Genomic DNA, 23080 nt, shown 5'->3' on the forward strand with positions numbered 1-23080 from the left:
TGAAGTTAAGAATTAGAGAATCAAATAATGTATGAGAGATTGGAAGATTAAGACTTGAGAGAGTATGAGAACTAGATAAAGATTCAAATAATTGTTGAATTGATTTGATGAGAATGGTGGAGGATAGAGCTATTTATAGGAATTGAAAATAATTAAATTACCCAAAATACCCTAAAACCTAGCCGTTTTTTAGTTGTTGGGAGGAGTATTTTGGTCATTGTAAAGTTATTTATCACTTTACCCAAAATGCCCTCAAACTAGTTGTTTTATAGTTGTTGGGGGGCATTTGTGTCATTCTTTCTCCACCCAATACCAAAATACATAAATGCCCCACCTATATAGCTATTTACTCAATTCAATTTTCAGTTTGGTTCGCTTTTAAGATTCTAAAATTCTCGATTTTCGATTTTTGGTTTGGTTTGAGAAAAGAATGCAGCCCGAAAACCAAATTAACCAAATATACACATATATTTACATTTTAATTATAAATATTCATATTAATATTAGCATTAATATATATATATATATATTAACATTACTATTTATATTAATAATAATATATAATATATATTTTAATTATAAATGTTGTTATATTTTAATAACAATCATTAATATAAATATAAACTATATTTATATTTTAACTAGATGAGTTAACAGAATTAAAACCGAACCAGGCCGATTTAAATTCGATATGTCAGTTAAGTTATATTTCCGAACCGAACCAAAATGAACACCCCAAAAGAAAATAGACAAGACACAGCAGAAATAACAACAGAACAGAAAAAAGGAAAACTAATAAACTAAGGAGGCTTCACAACACAGCTGAATCAAACAATTAGACGGAAGAGGGACGAGGGGATTCCTCCATTATGCATAGTAGCCTAACCTTCCTCTTGAGGGAGATCGGCTTCCATCAGTGCATGCAAACCTGTGCCCGCATCCTTCTAACAGTTTTTTACAACCATGCATTGAGTATCTCTGCATGAAATAAAGCACACAAGTACGCCTCTTGAGTCCCGGCTACGCCATTCACAGATCTGCTAACAAAACCGAATTTAACAGATAAAGCTTCACAGAGAGTATAATTCCCGTGACAAAGACCACAGCGATGGGGGGCAATCAAAGGATCTCTGATTTAAAACATTTAGAATACCAAGTGCATGGATGTGGGAAGAGTTTGTGGGTAGGAATGTGGGAAATATTTTCAATACGAGCATGAAGTTTGGCGTGGGTAGAGATATGGGTAGGAGATCAAAGCTACTAGCCTACTATGGTATCATGTATTTCCAGCAGCATAGAACTTTTAGCCATGCGGAACTTCGTCTGCCACGTCTATTTTTTGGTAGAACAACAAACACCAACACAAACACAGAAAAACAAAGGAGACTAAAAACTAAAGGAAGGAAAAACAAGGGAAAGAAATTAAGCCTAAAGAGGGGCCAGCGACCCGATCATCCACTACTATATCCAAAAGCACAAAGGAAAACAATCATCCATTGCCAAAGCCCAAAGCCAAGCTATCTAGCTAAGTCCACGCCTACCCAACTTGTGAGCCTGTCTCTGCACACTGCACAGAGCTGTAATATCTTTTAACAGAAACAGGATATCTTGATGACACAGTATAAACAGAATAGTCTGCCACGTCTGCTGGTGCCATGTTAAAGAATCTCCCGCCAAAGAACGATTCATTATTCATCACCGCTTCGACCACACGTTACTGACACAGTATAAATAAGGTGCGGATGTCGCTCTACTTCTCTGTTCTAACTGCAAAGCTTGTGCTTCCTACGGGTTTAGGTACTGCGGATGTCGCTCTACTTGGATCTATTGATTCAAGTAACATTCACCTGTCAGGATTATCAATCGATTCATCCCTGCCTGCTTTTATTGCATTTTCGTTGGAGGAATTGAAGATTGAACTTGGCGATTTTGTTAATTTGTTTATCCGTTTGTCGGTATCGTTTTGGTTATTATGGTCGAATGTGTGAGTTCCTGCTTCGAACTCGATTGTGTTCATGGTGTCGCCGAACTTATTTTGATTTGTTATGGTCGAACGTGTGGATTTCTGTTTCTAAGCATTTTCCGATTGCTTAAGAAACTCAGATCGGTGAATTGCTGTTGCTTAATTTGAAAGAAACTCAGAATTATTTTTTCTTTCTACTGGTCCTCTTCTTAACAATGCGTAGAAGAGATGAACTTCGCATTCTATTTCATTTTCGGGATTCTGGTACTCTTTTTTTTTTTTTTTAATCTTCTAAAGAAAATCTTTGAGTCAGTAGAAGATGGACCGATTTCTTTTGGCATTTCATGATTTTTGATATTTTGTTTCATTTAGATGTAAGAGAGGAAGACTTGCTACATATGCATTGGTATTTTCATCTGTATACGGCAAATCTGGAAGCCTTAAGTTGATTCCATTGAAATTTTAAACAGTGGACAAAATTCTACTGGTCCTCTTCTTAACAATGTGTAGAAGAGATGAACTTCGCATTCTATTTCATTTTCGGGATCCCGGTACACTTTTTTTTTTATCTTCTAAAGAAAATCTTTGAGCCAGTAGAAGATGGACTGATTTCTTTTGGCATTTCATGAATTTTGATATTTTGTTTCGTTTAGATGTAAGAGAGGAAGGCTTGCTACATATGCATCGGTATTTTCATGTATATACTGCAAATCTGGAAGCCTTAAGTTGATTCCATTGAAATTCTTAACAGTGGACAAAATTGCAAGCTTGTCGTGCTTTACTGCTTTTTAAGATACAAATTGAAAAACTTTTATGCATCTGAAAATAAGTGCTCTCCACGTGGCAATGATTGAGGTTTTGTACTGTTAGATTGGAATTTCCATGTCTCAATTCAGTGATTTAGTCTATCCAGAAAATTGAAAAACTAAATATTACCAGTCAACTTTTAATACTTTTCTTTTTTGCTTGTCAATTTCTTATGTACAATTTTGCATTATGATGGATGAGAAAATAGAAACACATTTCATAATCTGGTGCAGCTTTATTTGTATGATCCAATGAAGAAAACAAGTTCTACGTGGATACTCTATTCATGATTTATAACAATGAATAATGCTAGCTTTCATCTGAATGCCCATAGGCCACTTTTGTATCTTAGAATAATTTTTGTTCCTGTTATATGCAAATCATTTTGAATGTAGCAGCTGTCTGAAAGCAGAACTTAACTTTGCTATTCTCTTTTGTTTAGGTTGGTGAAAGTGATCTTCATTTAGTCTCTTGTTAACATCAGTCTTAGAAGAGATGAGCTCAACTATTGATTCATATGATCTAAAGTCTGTGTCAGATTTGCCTGCACCTTTTCGTTCAACTTTTAGTTTCAGGTGCTATTCCCAATCAATTGTATTTTATCACCTTGACATTGGATCATACAAATAATCTGTTATCTTGGTCATGTATTGTTTTCTGAAAATCATTTGCAAATGTGTATTTGGACTTTAGGGAATTTCCTGCATAATAATACAAATTGAATAATCTTTTTATTTCAAATAACATAGGTTAGGTGCATTTTCTTTGAAACCAAATCTATGGTGGGCCCAAACTTTATAACACAAGGAAGCGCCTTCGTATTCTGATCCCTTTAGACTTATATGGCATTATTTGTCCAATTGAAATGTGGTTTTCGTCCTTTGTATTCTTGTCAGTACCAATTATATATAGCTAATGGTGTAAGCTAAATAGATGATAACTATGTAAGAATTTAATTGCTAACTTGGCTCTGGCAAAACATCAGTTCCAGCTTTAAAATATTAATATTCTATGTATTTCATTTTGGCTTGAATTTGAACTGATTTGGCATCACTCTTAGATGTGGTGATATCGAGAAGCATTGCAGCTGCATTATGATAACAAATGGTTACTGCAAATGCAAGATGTTCATGTTGAATTGAAATTCACAGAGATTCAAATGTTTGAATTAATATGGGTTTGTTTCTTCTGCATGCAGATATTTTAATTCATTGCAGAGTGAGTGCTTCTCTGGATGTTATCTCTCTGACATAAACATGGTCATTTCAGCACCAACTGGTAGTGGTAAAACGGTCTTATTTGAACTGTGCATTTTGAGGCTTCTCTCAAAGTTCCTCTCAAAGGAAGGAAAGTTCATTCATATAAAGGGAACTCTCAAAACAGTACGTTAACTACCTCTAGATTCCTTAAGACTCAAACGTCCATAATCAAGCCTTTTTCAATCAAGTTTTTCATTTAAGAGTTCTTGATATTTTGTTCTATTGATTCTGATCATGTCTAAACTAAATGTTCTCAAGGAAACTCTAAATCTCAGTTTTGGTGCATTTAGCCATATTATATGTCGATAACCGATCTTGATTAGCATTTAGTACCTTCTAATTGACATAGAACAGTTTACATCTTGAGTCTTTGAACGTGCATGCTTGAGGGGAAATCTATGCCTTTCTGCCTGGTATTTTATTTCATTGGTAAAATATATTCCCTTACAAAGACTGACACCTTCTTTCATTTGCTTGAATGTTGCAAAAAAAGATCTATATAGCTCCATCAAAGGCCTTGGTACAAGAGAAGCTCCGGGATTGGAACCAGAAGCTTGGTTCATGGGGGGTCAATTGTTTGGAGCTTACAGGTGACAGCGATTCTTATAACATAAGAAATATACAAGAAGCAGATATTATTCTAACTACTCCTGAGGTAAATAATTGGGGATTTTGCCCTTTTTTACTAACTTGTCATCTGCTTGAATTTTATGTCCTGCTACAGCATGGCTTATCATTTGCACAGAAGTTTGATGCAGTGACCCGGTACCGTATAAGAGATGGTGGCTTGAGCTTTTTCAGTGATATAGCACTTGTGCTTATTGATGAAGTTCACTTGTTAAGTGACACACGTGGTGCTGCTTTGGAAGCAATTGTTAGTAGAATAAAGATGCTTGCATGCAACCCCGAAATGAAATCAAGTCCTTTGGCCCATGTTCGCTTCCTTGCTGTTTCTGCCACTATCCCAAATATTGAAGACCTTGGTAAATTTTATATTCGGTAAAATTTAAGTGTTTGTAACAAAAATAGCATGAGGTATATTGTATTACTTCATCTGAAATAATCAAAACTTCATACATTTTGAGTGTTTCTTGCCCCATATTGATCTCTGCAGCTGAATGGCTTATGGTTCCAGTGCATGGGATCAAAAGGTACTCTTTGATCTTGATGTTGTCATGCTGACTAATCACAATTCTTGGTTCTTCACTGCCGAGTCCATTTAATTTTTATTTTATCCTTCTAACACCTCTTTGCAGATTTGGAGAAGAAATGAGGCCTGTTAAATTGACTACCAAAGTATTTGGTATGCAAAATGAACCTTCACTTTTCCTTCCTAAAGAATTTGCTTCCGCTTAGTGGTGTTGCTCCATTTATACTAATAATTTGCAACAAGCTACAATGATAAGAAAAGATTATAGTTAGTTCTAAGAAGTGTCTCAGAGGGTGTGTGAACCTCACAACTGGGATCAAGGAAAAGGACTCCAGTTGCAGCCTCATCTGAAATCCCTCATGTTAACCCCTCAAGGTCTGAAATGTATTTGATGGGCAGGCATGATGAATTATTAAACTATTACTCATCTTATATCCAGGTTATGCACTTTATAGATTAACTGGAAAAATGATTTTTGTGTCAGGGCTGAAACTGAAAAAATAAAACCACTACTCATTTGTATTAATTTGTTCATATTAGTTCTTCATTTGTTCATTTGTTATTTTCAACACAACAAGGGCTAAGTAGACTCCATACTCCATAGGGCAGTCTATCTCACATGTTTTCTCTTCTAGGCATTGAGAATTTCAAAACCATCAGGTACTTACAGTTCTTTCTCCATGATTTCCTTGTGACAATTTGTTGAAACCCAAATCCACAATTTCTGTTAGATTTTGATATGAATTCATTACAACATCATTTAATTTCAAAGTTTGATGTAACAAAAAAGTAAATTTTGTAGTTGCAGTACTTTCTTCCTCCTAATTTAGTGGGCAGACTTTTGATGTGACATGACAACCAACTACAGTATGAGATCCTTTTTCCCTTGCTTAAATGAATGATTGTCCTGAACGGCTGAACCTTGCTGCCTTTTGAAAACTATTTACCACTGCTGTAATTTAAATTTAAATGAACGATCATGAGGATAAAATTAAAACGGAATTACCTTTTCTTTCTTTTGTTAGTTTCTTTCCTCTTGAAATTCTTATTGATAGTACTATACAAACATCGGCTATGTTTGGATAGACTTCTAGTTTTGTACTTTTAATAGTACTAAAGTACAAGGTACATAAAATTCTTTTACTTTGGTATTTTTGCTTTGAAAACCATTTGGGTAAAAAAATTGTTAAGTATACTTTCCAGAACAGAACTAAGAACCAGTTCCTATTTGGTTAAAGCACATTAACAATCATGTGATTCAGTTGTTAAGTCAGTAATGGGAATGTCAAAAAGCAGGGAAATAACAGTTCGTTGACAGAGCTACATCAAGGAATCCATTAAACACATGAAGTGGGTTCCTTTCAGATCAGAGATCGAATAGGTAGAGTGCATAGCTATAACAGGAGAGGAGGAAATAGCAAGAGCCTTTGTGGATCACTTTAAATCCATATATGATAGCCCAAGAAGAGAGAGAGAAGATATTCCTGACTTTGATTGGCAATTGGAAAGCAAAGATCTGATGGCTGAGCTAGAAACAGAATTTTGAGACCCAAGCAATACAAAATGCTGTGTTTTCAATGGAAAGATCTAAAGCCCCAGGCCCAAATGGATTCACGGTGGCCTTTTACCAAGATTGCTGGGACATTATAGGTGGTGACTTAATGGAGGTTTTCTCTAAATTCTTTGAGAGAGGTAAGATCAATTCAGGAGCCAATGTTGCTTTTATAGCTTTGATTCCTAAAAAGGCAAATGCAAGTCACCCAAAGGATTTTAGGCCCATAAGCCTAAGTGGTAGTATGTATAAGGTAATCTCAAAGGTTTTAGCAGAGAGAATCAAAAAGGTGCTACAATCTATGATTTCTCCAAACCAAGGAGCGTTTGTGTCAGGAAGACAAATTATTGATCAGATCCTTATTGCCAATGAATGTGTGGATTATAGAAAAAAGACACAGAGAAAAGGGGTTAATTTGCAAACTAGACTTGGAAAAGGCCTATGATTTGGTGGATTGGGGATTTTTGCTTTAAGTGTTGAGAGTTAGAGGATTTGGAGAGAGGTGGTGTAATTGGGTTAAGGGTTGTATCTCTTCTTGCCACTACCCCATCTTGGTTAATGGGGTAGCTAGGGATTTTTTTCCCTACAAAGAGAGGACTAAGACAAGGGGACCCTCTCTCCCCTTTCCTTTTCACTCTAATAGTGGATGTTTTGAGTGTTCAAATCTCTATAGTTGATGCTATAGACTTGGTTAGAGGGTGGAGAGTATGGAGGGAGGAAATAATTTTTACCCACCTTCAATTTGTTGATGATTTGATCCTATTTTGTGAAGGAGACCCAGAGGAGATGGAAAACCTAAAGTTTCTAGTAGAGAACTTTGAAAAGGTCTTCAACTTGAGTGTAAATTGGAATAAAAGTTGTGTAGATGGAGTTAATAAACAATAAGCAAAGGTGGCATTTTTGGCTAGATCTCTAGGTTGTGAGGTAAGTGATTGGCCCCTGAAATACGTAGGTTTACCATTGGGGGGAACCTGAGGTTAGAAAGTTTTTGGTACCCAATGATGGAGAGATTCTCTAAGAGGTTAGCAGGATGAAAAAGAAACTACATTTCTTTAGGGGGTAAAATCACTTTAATTTAGTCAACACTAATGTTAACAGCTGTTATTTTTTCCTATGTATAGTACTGCAGGGGTATTATTGTACTTTTGCTCCTATTTTATTTTAGTTGTTGTCGCCCTAGTATATATATTAAAAAGCTGTGCCGCCAACAGTAATCTTTTTGCTCTCAGTTCTCTCTTCTTTCTTCTTCTCTCTCTTTTCTCTCTTCTTTCATTCTTCTCTCCTGCATAACATGGTATCAGAGCAAGACAACTAGATCTGAAAGGAGAAGTCGAGCGGACAGTCTTTTTTCTTCTTCGCACCAGATTTCCAGATCTGCCGCCCTCATCTGCTGTTTGGCTGATTGAAGATCTCACACATTGAAGTAACCTTTCTCTCCTACCTTTTTTTTCTGGTCGTGTGCTAGGGCAGACCCTGTACTAGGTCTGCCGATTGGATGTGAGGTGATCAACACCTCTTTCTTTCTTTTTTTGTGAGGTCGACTGATCCCTGTGAAACTGTAGGTCGTGAGGACCTTTTTTGTGTGCTGCAACAGCAACTTTTATGGTGAACTGTGGGTTAGAAAGTGACCAGTACCTCTTGTGTGCTGCAGCAGCAGCTTTTATGGTGAACTGATGGTCAGAAAGTGACTAGTACCTGCTGTAACAGTAGTTCTGTTGATGTTGATGCATATGTCAAGAGATACCTGTATGCACTGTGGCAACACTAGTGTTGAACTAGTAAGTCAAGGGATGACCTGTTAGTGCTGTAACAGCACCTGTAACAACACTTTAAGGCTGTGTACCCCATTTAAGAGTTGCTTTTGAATCTGAAATCATGAGTGGTGAAGATTCTGCTACATCCGGTGTTTCCTCAATGCTGAATGGAATGAGTGGGGGTGTGGACCTATCCTTTCCCATGGCTGTTATCCCTCTTGATGGTTTAAGTTATTTAGAGTGGTCAAGAGGGATCAAGCTGTACATCACTGCAAGGGGAAAAATAGGTTATATTAATGGGAGAATCAAAGAACCACATTCTGGGAGTGCTGAATATGACAGATGGAACCAGGAAAACAGCATGGTCATGTCTTGGCTTTTAGTTTCTATGCAACTTCAAATAAGAAGGAATTTCACGTGGGCTGAAACGACAAATGAGATCTAGGAACAAGCAAAATCAACATATTCGGAATTGCGACACTATGCAAAAATCTACCAACTACAGGTAGAATCGTCTACTTGTAAACAGGGGGAGAGGTGTCTATCTGTGTACTACTCAGACTTGACCTTTGTCTGGAAGGAGTTAGATCATTATCAGAGTGTGGACTGGAAGTGTGATGAAGATGCAAAACTGTACAAAAAACTCGTATCCCAGCAGAGAGTGTTTGCTTTCTTACATGGTTTGAACCCTACATATGAATCTATCAGAGTCCAGATCCTAGGTAGCAAGGATCTTCCATCAGTTCAGGAAGTTTATGCTCTTGTACAATCAGAAGAAAGCAGAAGGAATTTGATGAACAATTCTGGAGGAGATGTAGTTGTGTTGGCAGCGAAAGGGAGTGTTACTACCGGTGGGGGAAATACTTCTAGGAAGGGAGATTTTCAGAAAAAGATGGATGACAAGGGCAAATTGTGGTGTATTCATGGCCAGAAACCCCAACACACCCGAGACACATGCTGGGATCTTCATGGGAAGCCGAAATGGGCTCAAGATCTGAATAAGAAGCAAGGTTCAGATATGAATAAAAAGTCAGGACAGCAAGGTACAAGAAAACACACTATGGCAAACATGGCTACTCAGGAGAATCAGCCCCCCATTCATACTGTGACTCAAACACATTCATTTGGATCTGACCCAAGGGAGGATATTATAAATTCCTTCTGTGACCATTTAGAGCTCTATGGTAGAGTAGTTCGTCAGATGGATGCTCCTCCCTCAACTTCATTTGCGTCTACATCAGGTAACTCTGCCACAACTTTCCATGTTGCTTCTCATAACCCTGACACTCCCTGGATCATTGACTATGGAGTGTCAAAACACATGACTGGTACGTCCTCTTACTTTCAAACCTATCACCTTCTTTCTGGAGGAGACAAGGTGAGACTAGCTGATGGATCATATACTACCATAGCTGGTCAAGGAACCATTTCTCTCCCTCTCGGCCTTACCCTCTCTAATGTTTTACATGTTCTGAAATTTTCCATTAATTTGTTCTCTGTTAGTAGTATTACTAATTTCTTAAACTGCTCAGTGGCCTTTTTCCCTTCTTACTGTGTGATCCAGGATCTGGCCTCAGGGAGGACGATTGGTAGAGGATGTATGGTTGATGGACTTTACATGCTGGAGAATAAGGTTGGTCTTCAAGTCACAGAGTCTAAGAGTCAGTCCTGTAAGAGTCAAGTTTATTTATGGCATTGTCGTCTTGGTCATTTATCTTTTGAGTCTTTGAAAGTGGTGTTTCCAGAATTGTTTAAGTCAGTGTCCGTTTCAGATTTCTCTTGTCAAACTTGTCAATTGAGTAAGCAGTGTAGAACTCATTTTCTTTCAAAAAATAATAAATCTGAATTTCCTTTTCACATTGTTCATTCTGATGTGTGGGGCCCTGTTACTTTACCATCTGAGAGTGGTTACAAGTATTTTATTACCATTATCGATGATTATTCTAGATATACATGGGTATATCCTATGCGAACCAGGGATGAAGTACCAAAAATTATCCAAGATTTTCAGCAGATGGTCTTCACCCAATTTCAAACTGAAATCCAAATTTTCCAGTCAGATAATGCAAAGAGTATTTTCATAGTTATCTCACGGAATTTTTTGCGTCGTGTGGTTCACTTCACCGTAGCTCTTGTGTCCGAACACCACAACAAAATGGTGTTGCTGAAAGAAAGAACTGACACCTCCTTGAAGTGGCCTGGGGTTTACTACTCCATATGAATGTCCCAAAATGCTTTTGGATTGAGGCTGTCCTTTGTGCTACCTACTTCATCAACCGTATGCCCTCTCGTTGGTTAGAGTGCAAAGCCCCACATCGGCTTCTCTTTCCTAAGGCCCCCTTCTTCCCATTCCTCCTCGTGTGTTTGGGTGTCGCTGCTTTGTCCAAAATTTGTCCCCTACTCGTGGGAAATTGGATCCTCGTGCTATTCCTGGGGTACTCCTTCACTCAGAAGGGATACCGTTGTTTTGATCATTTTTCTCGGAAATTCTATGTTTCCATGGATGTCTCTTTCTTTGAGAGTGAGCCTTTTTTCCCTGTTTCTCTTCGGGGGGAGAGTAGGAATGAGGAGAAACTGGTTCAACTCCCTCCTCTTCCTGATCCTCCTCCTTTTCGTGTCTTCTTCTGTCGTCACAAAGGCCAACCAAATTCAAGACCTGCGGAGAATCCAGAAGCTGTACCTCCAGTGCCATTAAACTCTTCGGGGGCGGATCATACTCACTCAGGTATCTTGGTTCCCATTGATGTCCCTGACCCCATTGCAATTGATACCTCTGTTGCTAATGACCTTGACCTTCCTATTGCTTACAGGAAAGGTGTTAGATCGTACACCACTAAACACCCCATTTCCCACTTTGTTTCGTATGAAAACATTTCACCCTCTTTTCGAGCCTTTCTCACATTCATTGACTGTGTCCCTATCCCTAAGAATGTGGCAGAAGCTCTTTCAGTACCTGAATGGATAGATGCTATGAAGGAAGAAATTAATGCCCTTCATAAAAATGGCACATGGGAACTTGTAGATCTTCCTAAAGGAAAGGATCCAGTTGGATGTAAATGGGTGTTCACAGTCAAACATAGGGCTGATGGCACAGTGGAGAGATATAAAGCTCGTTTAGTGGCAAAGGGGTTTACACAAGTATACGGAGTTGATTATGCAGAGACTTTTGCACCCGTTGCCAAGATGAACTCCATTAGAGTTCTATTCTCTCTTGCTGCTAACCTTGACTGGGATCTACATCAGCTTGATATCAAGAATGCCTTCTTGAATGGTGACCTTGAAGAGGAAGTTTACATGATACAACCCCCTGGTTTTTAGGCTCAAGGCAATGAACAAAAGGTGTGCAGGTTGAAAAAGTCTTTATACGGGCTGAAACAATCACCGAGAGCCTGGTTTAGCAGATTCCATGTAGCGGTTCAGCAGAAAGGATACAAGCAATGTCAATCTGATCACACATTGTTTGTGAAAAGAGGAGAAGGTAAAATTGCTGCTTTGATAGTATATGTTGATGATATAATTATCACTAGCGGCTGGAAGGATGAAATCCAAAAGTTGAAGAGTCTTCTTGCCACACAGTTTGAAGTAAAGGATCTAGGTCCTCTAAGATACTTCCTAGGAATTGAAGTTGCCTGCTCAAAAAGGGGTATCTTCATTTCCCAAAGGAAGTATGTCCTAGATTTGCTCTAGGATACAGGAAAAATGGGAGTGAAGCCAGTTGATTCCCCCATTGATCCTAACCATAAATTAGGTGACAACCAAGGTGAACCTATCAAGGATGTGAAACAGTTTCAGAGACTTATAGGGAGATTGTTATATCTTTCTATGACTCGCCCAGACATTGCTTATGTAGTTGGTGTCCTTAGCCAGTTCATGCATGCCCCTATGACCACTCATCTTGAAGCAACAGAAAGAATCCTCCAATACCTTAAAAGGTTTCCAGGTGCTGGCTTGTTGTTTCAAAGGCACGGGCATTTGAAAGTTGAAGTGTATACTGATGCAGATTGGGCAGGATCCCTAAATGACAGAAAGTCAACTAGTGGCTACTGTACCTTCATAGGAGGAAATCTAGTTACCTAGAGAAGCAAAAAGCAAAGTGTGGTGGCTAGATCCAGTGCTGAAGTTGAATATCGAGCAATGGCTCATGGAGTGGCTGAAATTATGTGGATAAATAATCTGTTGAGTGAGTTGGGTTTTCCAGTGGACAGACCTATAACCCTATTCTGTGATAACAAAGCAGCCATAAACATTGCTGCTAACCCTAGAACTAAACACAAGTCGACAAGCATTTTATCAGAGAAAAAGTTATCACAGGGGAAGTGTGTACTCCCTATGTCAGCTCTGAGGATCAACTTGCAGACATCTTTACAAAAGGACTACACCATTCAAGACATCACAATTTATGTGACAAGTTGGGCATGATTGACATCTATGTCCCAACTTGAGGGGGAGTGTTAACAGCTATTATTTTTTCCTATGTATAGTACCGTAGGGGTACTATTGTACTTTTGCTCCTTTTTTATTTTAGTTGTTGTCGCCCTAGTATATATATTAAAAAGCTGCGCCGCCAGTAGTAATCTTTTTGCTCTCAGTTCTCTCTTCTTTCATTCTTCTCTCCTGCATAACAACTAACAAACCTGCTTGTGTACTTTTGGTCTACCTTCAAGATGCCTGTTAAGATTGCGGACCAGATTGAAAAAATAATGAGAGATTTTCTTTGGGAACCTGGTGATTCTAAAAAGGATCATAGGGTAAAGTGGGAAGTGGTGTCTAGAAAGAAAGACAGAGGGATTGGGGATTGGCAATATAGATTAAGAAGCACAACATTGCTAGGCAAATGGTTGTGGAGATTTCCCAAGGGCTTCTCGCTCTTCCCCATGGAAAGACATTGTTGGTGTACTGCCTGTTTTCTCACCTTTCATAAGGTATGATGCTTGCCTAAGTAATAAGGTACTTGTTTGGGAAGACACTTGGACCGGGGACTCTCCCATCAAGGATGGTTTACCAATCATCTATTCCCTTCTTTGAAAAAGTTTCAAGTTATTTCTTCCTTTCGTTTCTCTGAGGACTTTTGGGATTTGGGACTAAGGGGAGGTTTGAGGGACTCAGAAGTGGTATTGGCAGATGATCTTTTTTATCTACTCCGTTCAGTTTTCCTGGGCCCTTCTTGTCCTGATAGTAGAATTTGGACTGAAAACCTCTTCAGGCTGTTTCTCTTGCTCTTCCTTTTTCAACACTCTGGTGCCCCCTATAAACCTATCTACTTCCTGCAAGTTCTCTACTGTTAATGGCGATTCCAGCAAAGTAGTAGTGGTGACAATTGACCGTGCTTCCAGCGACAATTCCTGGTGGTTGGTGATCAGAGATAGGTGACGACAAAGCAAGTTGAACAGCGGCAGGTAGGGCCGTGGCTTGAAGACGACAGTCAAAGGAAGAGTCTTCAGTCGAGGGGTTTTATCTAAGGGTGGTCACATGTGACCACCGTTCACACGAAAATGGAAGCACAATTTTGCCAAAAGCATTAAGTAATAAAAGCTAACTTCGTGCTTTTAAAAAGTATGAAAGCATAAGTACAAAGTATGCAATCTAAATGATATGTAGTGCTTTTTGTACTTTCGTATTTTCAAAAGTACTTTGTAAAAGTCTATCCAAACAGGGCGTTAGGCTTTCTCTATTTATTGATATATGCTGTGCTTGTGTCTAATTTGTTTAGTGAATTAAACTTGTAGGTTATGCTCCTACCAAGAATGACTTCTTATTTGAAAAGGTATTTGGTTACCTTAGGTTGGTTTGTTTTGCTTTCTATATTCAGTGTTTTGGATCCTCTTAAACCCTATTTTCATTTATCAAAAATAAATCTTTGATTTCTACTTTCAAGTACTATGTAGATTCTTAGTCATAAATGGAAAATTGAAATTCTGATTGGATGATCCCTGGGTTCATTGTTCAGCGTCTTCAAAACTTCATTTTTGGTAAGCAGGGATCACATATCTTACAGTAATGTAGATCCAATCTCCCCTCTTTTACCTCTTTTTACACTCTCTTACTTTCATCTTAAAATGTTTGGAAATAATCTGATGCTGAGATTTGGTTTGAAGACATTCTTATGCAACACTCAAGAGGAAAATCTGCCTTGATTTTCTGCTCCACCAGAAAAGGAGCACAAGAAGCTGCACTCCGTCTCTCTCAGATGGCAATGGACTTAGGCCATTCAAATCCATTCATAAAATACAAAGAACAACAGGAGAGGCTAAGAGAAGCTTCTCTAGCATGCAGTGACAAGCAACTTCAATCATGTATTCTTTATGGTGGTATGTTCTTGGCTTACTATTCGATATTGTCCTTTCTCTTTTCAATCATGTTTTCTTTTATCTAATTTTCTTTGTCATCTTAGGCTAGCTGCTTGATGCTGGAGTATCTACTGATAACACTTGGAAATGGGCTTTATAATATTTTATCTTGTTGTTCTTCTTATTAGCTAGTTGTTGTTGCAGTTGGGTATCACAATGGTGGACTTTGCTTAAAAGATCGTAACCTAATTGAAGGTCTTTTTCTTAATGGTGATCTTCAAATTCTGTGCACTACAAATACTCTAGCACATGGGATAAACTTACCAGCACATACAGTAGTCATTAAATCAACACAATACTAGTAAGTCAAAGTGTTGAACTCTATTCATATTTGGAGTTTAATTCTTCTGAATTATAATGATCAAAGAGTACCATAAGTGACATCATGTTTAGACACTAAAAAAATTTTTCCCTTGTTCAGCAACAAGGAGAAAGGCCTTTATGTGGAATATGATAGGTCCATGATACTACAGGTATGCCATATCACAGTGTTCGGGTTCAGTTAAAATAGATTTCTTTCCTTGCATTAGGAATATAGTGGAACTCGTTGCATATCCATTCCTAAAATTTGGAAATAAGATAAAATTATTTGGTCCAATGTATTCATGTAAGTCTAACTTTTTATCTCTCTCCTCCATGACATTTCTCTTTGACTAAGCAACTCATAGCTATGGTTAATTCCTTTTTGTAATATATCCTGCATCTCATATATTTAGTTTTTCCATATAGTCTGTGCTTTGTTATTTACATGAACATATAAATGGCATATAGATGCAAGTGGAGTCCAGCACTGTCAGAATGGAATTTCTTGCATATAATTTTATTTTGAGAAATGGTAAAATTTGAATTAATGGAGGAAATGCATTCCTCAGAACATCACAGAAAGGCCACAGAGGTGCCAGATGGAACAGCCCATCAATAACAAAGTATTGAAAGAATTGTTCCATAGGATTTGAAAAATACATGGAACATGTATAAGAGCCTTTAATAACTAATACACAAAATCTATACATGCATTCCTTGGTATTCTTGCACAATTAATCCTTCTTTTAAAGGTGAATCAACTATTTGGAACCTGCAGATGTGTGGAAGGGCAGGTCGCCCACCATTTGAGGATACTGGCATGGTTATAATCATGACAAGGAGAGAAACAGTAATTTGTTCACTCTATTCTTTGTAGTTAAGACATTTTCTTCAAAATTGGTCTTATGTTTCTTAAAGTAATCCTTGTTTCTATATACAACCCCTTTGCTTCACTCCATGAATCCTTATTTTTAATTTCAGGTTTATTTGTATGAGAATCTCTTGAATGGGTGTGAAATGGTAGAATCTCGGTATGCCCTTGGCTTTATTTTCCTGGATATGTTTGGTGGCTGGGGCTTTGTGTCATGTTAATATCATTGATGTAATGTTATTGTGTTCAAAATAGATTGCTATCATGTATCACGGAGCATCTAATTGCAGAAATAGTTCAGCTAACTATCTCTGACATAACTCGGGCCATTGAGTGGATGAAGTATTCCTATTTGTATGTGAGAATGAAAAAGGCATGTGTTCATTGGAATCATTTTAAAGATTTCACATGGGTATTCTTTCCCTGTCCAAGCATGTATCTTATACTCTGCTGTATATTAGAACCCTGAGAATTATGCTGTTAAGAAAGGGATTCCCAGTGAACGTCTAGAGAAGCACATGCATGGTAATCTTATATACTCTCTTAAAAGTTCTTGGCTTCTTTTTTTTTTTTGTATTTTGCCAAATTGATTAATTTCACACAAATTTATAGAGATATGTGTGAAGAATATTAATGAGCTGTCAAGACATGGAATGATTTGGACAGATGAATATGGTTTTCTCTTGAAGCCACTAGGTATCTTGAGCTTATAATAGTACGGTCATTATTTTCATGATTTACAATAATGCCATTAATTTTTTATCTGAGCTTTTTGCCATTCTTTGTTTTCACTATTTCAGAACCTGGAAAGCTGATGACAAAATACTATCTGAAATTTGACACAATGAAACACATTATAGAAGCTCCTGAAAGCTGCAGTATGGAAGATGCACTTCACATTATTTGCCGGTCTGAGGAGATAGCTTGTATGTATATCCATCCACTAATGACAGATCCTGGTATTTTACAATTTAGCTAGACATGTAATGTATGTACCCATACACTGCGACATGAAGGGATACAACTCAGACGCAATGAAAAAAAGCTTCTGAATGACATAAACACTGATAAAGATGGTCGTCTTCGTTTTCATATTGTTGGTGAAAATGGCAAAAAGAAAAAGCGTATCCAAAGCAGAGAAGAGAAGATATTTGTGTTAGCAAATGACTGCTTGACTGGTGATCCTTCAGTGCATGATATATCCCTCAACCAGGTCTATCTCCTTCTAGTGGATGATACCATGTGGCTTCATAATTTTATCATCCAAGCTTGAGACCAATGTCAGAACTCATCTATATTGTACAGGACATGAACTCCATATGCTCAAATGGGTGCAGAATTGCGAAGTGTATGAAAGAGTATTTCATTTACAGGAAGAACTACAAAGGAACAATCAACTCTACTCTTCTAGCCAAATGTCTACACCAGAGACTCTGGGATGACAGTCCTTACCTGCTGAAACAATTACCGGGCATTGGAATGGTGACTGCTAAGGTTCTTGTTCCATTTCATTCCTTATCATACTTTGTTTATATTTCTGAAAAAAAAGGCCAATACCCAATGTTGACCCAGCTATCTGGGTCTTGAGAGGGTGGGCTGGATATGGACCTAACGTTTGAGTCTTTAGATTTCTGAATATATTCCTTTAAATACATGATGCCTTAAATCCTAGATTTAGAACAAAAATGATTTTATTTGTCATCAAATCTACTAGGCATTACATTCAATTGGAATTATTTCATTTGAGACGATGGCAGAGGCTGATCCAAGGAGAATAGAGATTGCCACCGGTCGGAAGTACCCCTTTGGTAACCATATAAAGGAATCTCTCTTGACACTTCCACCAAAAGTTGAGATGAAGGTTGAGAAAATTGAATGTCGAAGGCAAGGAAAGTCAAAGTTAGCAATAACATTGACTAGGTTATCACAAGCCACTGCATCAACTAAGCGGCATTATGCTGATATGGTATACAATCAAGAAATCTCTTGCCATTTTCTTTCTGTGGCCCAGTTACAATTGGGTTACTCTAGATAGTTTCCCCATTTTGCATTTGAACACAGTTCTTTTAACACATACAAGTGATTATGATTGCATGCAGGTTGTTGGTTCAGAGGCAGACAACCACATCCTCTTTCATGAGAAAATAAGGTGATATCGACTTTTTTTATAGAGAATAAAGGGGATACTGGTAATAATATTGCAAATATAACCAAAGGCGTCACCACATGTCTTGTATCCTCATTGTCCCACTTTGTTAATCCATGCAATTTCCTAGTTCAGATCTCAACCCGGTAGAATTATTTGGATGATCTGGTTAACTGCATCATTTCGGACATGGGGCAATTTTCCATAAAATCCCATGTATTGAAGACAGGGTTGCCTTTTGTGCTAGGTGATCTTCCTGTGGTGGGGGTGGGGGCTATAAATCTGACTCTCTAAAATTTATTATACAAAATCTTGCATATGGTAGATTTCCTATAGTTTATACTTATAATACTATTTACTAAGCCATTATTTATTGTACTGGTATTTTTATGCCTCCATTTTGTTTGGCTGCAACAGAGTGGATGAATTTTCCAGGTAAGGAAACCAGTATCCTTGTTGATCTATCTGATTTGCATTTCTATATTTTCTAAACAATAAATATGATATGCTTGCTTCTTGGACATTGGATGCTTTTGTATGGTGTTAGGTTTATTGTCCCATCTCCAAGCTGTTAAACATAGGTATTTTGATATGATAATGTAGTATTTTGGTTTGATGTAGCCACCTGGGCATTGACAGGATGTACTGAGCACTAGGGCCTAAGAAATCCCAAGACTTTGGAGCATCCATATTTTTATGAAATAACATAGCACCATGTCTTTCTTTCTTTCTTCTTCCCTATTGCAGCAACCTGTCCTGTTATTCTTCAGTTTTTTTTTTTTAAATAATTAAAAGCAAACTTACCAAGATACTAAATGTAGCCACTTGAATTGCATTGCTGAGACTTACAAAGTACCACATGGTTGCCCAAGCCCAAAGGCAATTAATGTGTCTTGGAATCTTGAGGAAAAGAGTATAAGAAAGTAGGGCTGCAAACAGATCAGATAATCAGATTGAATCAGATATACCTAAATCCAAATTTGATTCATTAATGTTTGGATTACTTGGAAATAGGAATTCTGGATTATTCTAGTAGATTTAGTGTGACACTGTGATTAAAGAAGTAGGAGAGCAAGAAAGAATGTAGAAAAGAGTGGAAATGAAGAGAAGAGAAGCGAAGAGAAGATAAAAGAAAGATTGAAGGGAGACAAAAATTCTTAGGCATGTATATACATTGAATCAAATCATATCAGCTCATCCTTAACCAGATTGAATTTGATTGGAAATTGGACCAACAGATACCTTTTGCAACCCTATTTGAAGGAAGTTGTTCCAGGGAGCCCCTGTAGCACCATAATTTGGCCTTTTCTTTCTCTATCCACCAGAGACAACTCGTTCCAACTCCTGCTTATTTCTTATTTATTTTTGGGGATTGGTTTAGGCACATCCAATTATTGATAAACCAGGCAGATCACTTGTAGAAAGACTATGAAACTTTTCTATGTAAAATGTCAATACATAAAGATGTTTTTGGTCTTTTAAAATGTGTTTTTGAATAGAATTTTTGTTTTGAATAATGCTCAGGGATGTGCCCCTTTCATTACAAAACAAGATATGGCCAAATCACTCTCCCTATTTTCAATTTGTTAAATTGTATTTCTAATTTTGACAAGTCTATTTCAGCCCCTACAATTTGACGGTTCTTGTGCCAAATCCTAGAGAAGGGAAGCTGACTATACAAGCTGACCTAATCTTTGAAGAATACAGTAAGTAGTTATTTTATGTCAGCTGATATGAAGTGGAGTTAATTATCAGATTCATGCAATTTATTCTAAGGTGATGTTCATGCAGTTGGTCTAGATGTCCATAAAAAACTTGTAATAACAAGGGAAAGCATTTCAAACCTGAGCTGTATGAACAGTAATAAGCAATACACCACCTTTACTCTGCCGAAAGAAATCTACATGGTTGAAGATGACGATGACAACACCACCTCTCAAGCTACAACTGGAGAGAAGAAAATTCCTAGTAAATCCAAATGGGAAACATCTTCCATGTGAGCAGCCATTTTTTTCTTAGTAGTTAAATTGGTTTGAATTTTCTTTTATAGTCCATGCCCATGACACAATTAGGTCTGAAAACTATTCATGCATTTGCTTACAGGCCGAGCTTCAACCTCCTAGATGAGATGGACGAAGGTACTTCCTCTGATACAATTCCAACACATCTTTACCTGCATCCGAACTCTTTTCGTTATGGTTTTTTAGCCTGCATTTTAACTGTTCTTATTATGGTTTTTCTAAATTCTTACTTTAGGCACCTCCATTATTGAACCTGAAGAAAACGAGTGTGAAATTCTTACTGAAAAAACTATATTTGACCACATACGTAGAAAAGCTAAGAACTTTCCCATGTTGGCTGCATCAAAAACCATGTCTTTAACATCAGAAACCTCGGTCCCTACACGAAAACGAGCATACGACAGTGGATTTCAGAATGCAACTTCTGTTTTGGGAGAGAAAGATACCAATAAAATTCCGAGACAGACTGTGGTCCTTTCAGAACTGCAGCCCAGAAACGTGGAAGAGAAAAATTATGTCATAGATATAGATGAACATGGTTTCATCTCCGGAGGCTTGAGAAGCTTCAATGTCCTAAAGGAGCACACTCTTACAGGTACTGACCAGAACAATTTCTATTCATCGCTATCTTTTATCTTCAATGTAAATTTTACCGTTCACCTTTTATGTCGATATCTTTTCAAGGTGTTCATGCTCCTGAAATTGAAGAAAACAGACCAAGAACTGCAAATGAAGGAACAATATCTGCTGATCAGAAAGTCAATAATTTTCTGACGTTTGACACACCCAAAACCACAGATTTTGAGGCTTTGATCATTACAGAAAAACAATTTTGTGAAGAACAGCCTGAACTTCACAATGCTACCGACAGGTTGGAAAAAGCAGCTCCAAGTAACGTCCTGATGGGCACTTGGAGAACTCCAGATTCAGAACCCAGAGTGATGGAAGAATCCATTAATGGAACCAAGGGAGCTGCAAAATTCAAGCAGTTTATAGTTTCCAGAAGTCCCAGCAGCAGTAGGAGGAAATTGGATCCCCCTGCAGGAGTTTCGAGAACCAATACTAAGACGGTGTGTTCTGTTATGTTCCCGGAAAAGGACATTGGGTTGCTGGTGCAGGGAAAAGCTACCTCACCGCTAGAACTTCCTGGAGAAAATAGATGCAAGCAGCAACAGTTTTCAGATGGAGCAAACAAGAAATGTTCATCGGAAACAGTACGTGGAAACAAGGAATTAGCGTCACCCCTTGGCTTTCAGAGTGTCTTTTCATTTCTTTGATTTTGTTTTACTCGAGGGATGCTAGAAAAACCGTTTACTATTTCATCAGGAATGGGATAGTGGATTTTCGTGTCTCTTGATTCCTAACCTACAAAAGGCTTGGAAGTCCAGGACATGCTTAAAACTTGTTTACAACTGTATATGGTGGAATACCTGTCACACTGATTTTTTTGAATTCTTTGGTATGGCGTATCATGTCACCAACAAATGAATTGGATATCCATTTGATGAATATCAAATTAAGCTTTGGTTTTAACTCTTAAACCAACCGAAATGAATTTAGTTAATACTAAGCTTTGGTTTTAAACCAATTACCAAAAATAAACTTGGGTTTTAAACAGATCCATCAGATATCAGATCGAATCAAATTTGTCGACTTGAATTCGGATAAGCCCAAATCCAAATTCGATTCAATCCACTGTTTGTACTATTTAGGCGCGATGTTAGAAGGTTCAAAGCATCGATGTTAGAAGATTCAATCCACTGTTTTTTATTTTATACACTAATTTATACTTAAACCTATCCCTCAGCCCTATTTTTGAAAAAAAAAAAGAAAAATGTATGGTACAAAGTACTGAATAGTGAATACTAATACGAGCAAGGTTTAACTGAACAAAATGACTGTTCAGGGGATGTGGAACCAATTATAATATGAGACCCACACCTTTTAGCCATGAATTTATTACTGATATGAAACTTATCATTAGTTTCATAGTTTCGCTGAACAGCCATCGATTTCAGCTAATCGGAATTCTACCAATACCCCTTCTGCTGTATTGGGTGTATGAGTGCATTCACACTTTTTCTTTTTATTAAAGTTTTAAGTTTTCCAACTTACAATAACCAAGTCAAGTACATTTATCAACTGTATCATTACTCTGACTAGACTATCATGTCTAGAATTTTTTTTAGGCTAATCAAAAATTTTCCACCTTCAGTCTATGGATCATGGTGTCTTCCTCTTCTCCAATAAATTTCCTGCACAAGACATTTGAGTTGGATCAGAAAGGTGTCGAGGGCCTCAAAACATTCGTGATGCTATGAGAAATTTGTCTGTATTCGTGATGCTATGATAGATAAAAATGCCCTTTATCTATCATCTAATTTTTGTATGATAGGAAAAATTTCACTTTAATACTCTAAACTTTGGAGTAGTGTCAAATTTGTACCGGAACTTTCAAACGTGTTATTATAATATCCAAACTTTCAAAAAGTATCAAATTGATCCAAAACTATTAAGTATCATATTAAAATGACAAAAATGTCCTTTACATATCATCTAATTTTGGTATGATTGATAGTAACCACCTCAAATATCAAGTAGGTTATGGATTCAGGGCCCATACTCAATCAAGCAATAAAAAGGGAATAAAATAAAAAAAGAAACAGAAGCAAGGGATAGAAATTTCTTAAGACCTTTTGCATTGGTATACTTACAGCACAACTCGAATCTACTAGGAGCTGAATCAACAATACTCAGAAGAACGACAGACTTTTTCACTGAAATGGGATTCAGTCAGTGGCTTTAGTCAGGGCAAATCCATGCCCACACCATTTTAACAGCCTTTTCCAACCTTCTATTGGAAATATTTCCCCATGAAATAAAGCATACAAGTATGAAATATTCTCA

The 23080-nt window shown here is 37.4% G+C and overlaps 1 protein-coding gene across 8 annotated transcripts; it reads left to right on the top strand.

The window, feature by feature from the left end:
* The first annotated feature begins 1081 nt into the window (after positions 1-1081).
* Positions 1082-21693, top strand: LOC104593143 (ATP-dependent DNA helicase homolog MER3-like). 8 transcript variants are annotated; one of them, XM_088902088.1, is made up of 29 exons: positions 1088-1797; positions 1855-1984; positions 3213-3345; positions 3969-4152; positions 4523-4684; positions 4775-5012; positions 5144-5180; positions 5286-5332; positions 14212-14249; positions 14433-14454; positions 14581-14793; positions 14977-15133; positions 15254-15305; positions 15914-15985; positions 16117-16166; positions 16262-16379; positions 16468-16531; positions 16619-16702; positions 16807-16932; positions 17023-17219; positions 17312-17500; positions 17721-17972; positions 18106-18155; positions 18570-18587; positions 19776-19858; positions 19944-20148; positions 20256-20290; positions 20409-20768; positions 20858-21693. In XM_088902088.1, exons 3-29 carry the CDS (start codon positions 3266-3268, stop codon positions 21448-21450), a joined length of 3726 nt encoding a protein of 1241 aa, XP_088758214.1. In that variant the 5' UTR covers positions 1088-1797; positions 1855-1984; positions 3213-3265; the 3' UTR covers positions 21451-21693. The 8 variants fall into 8 exon arrangements, with proteins under 8 accessions (XP_088758215.1, XP_088758217.1, XP_088758214.1 ...); XM_088902089.1 differs by lacking the exon at positions 1855-1984 and having other exon boundaries at positions 1082-1736; positions 4778-5012; XM_088902087.1 differs by lacking the exon at positions 1855-1984 and having other exon boundaries at positions 1089-1797.
* Positions 21694-23080: the final 1387 nt, after the last annotated feature.

This window comes from Nelumbo nucifera, chromosome 3 (genome assembly GCF_055504915.1).
Source record: "Nelumbo nucifera cultivar China Antique chromosome 3, China Antique-T2T, whole genome shotgun sequence".
Classification (NCBI taxonomy): domain Eukaryota; kingdom Viridiplantae; phylum Streptophyta; class Magnoliopsida; order Proteales; family Nelumbonaceae; genus Nelumbo; species Nelumbo nucifera.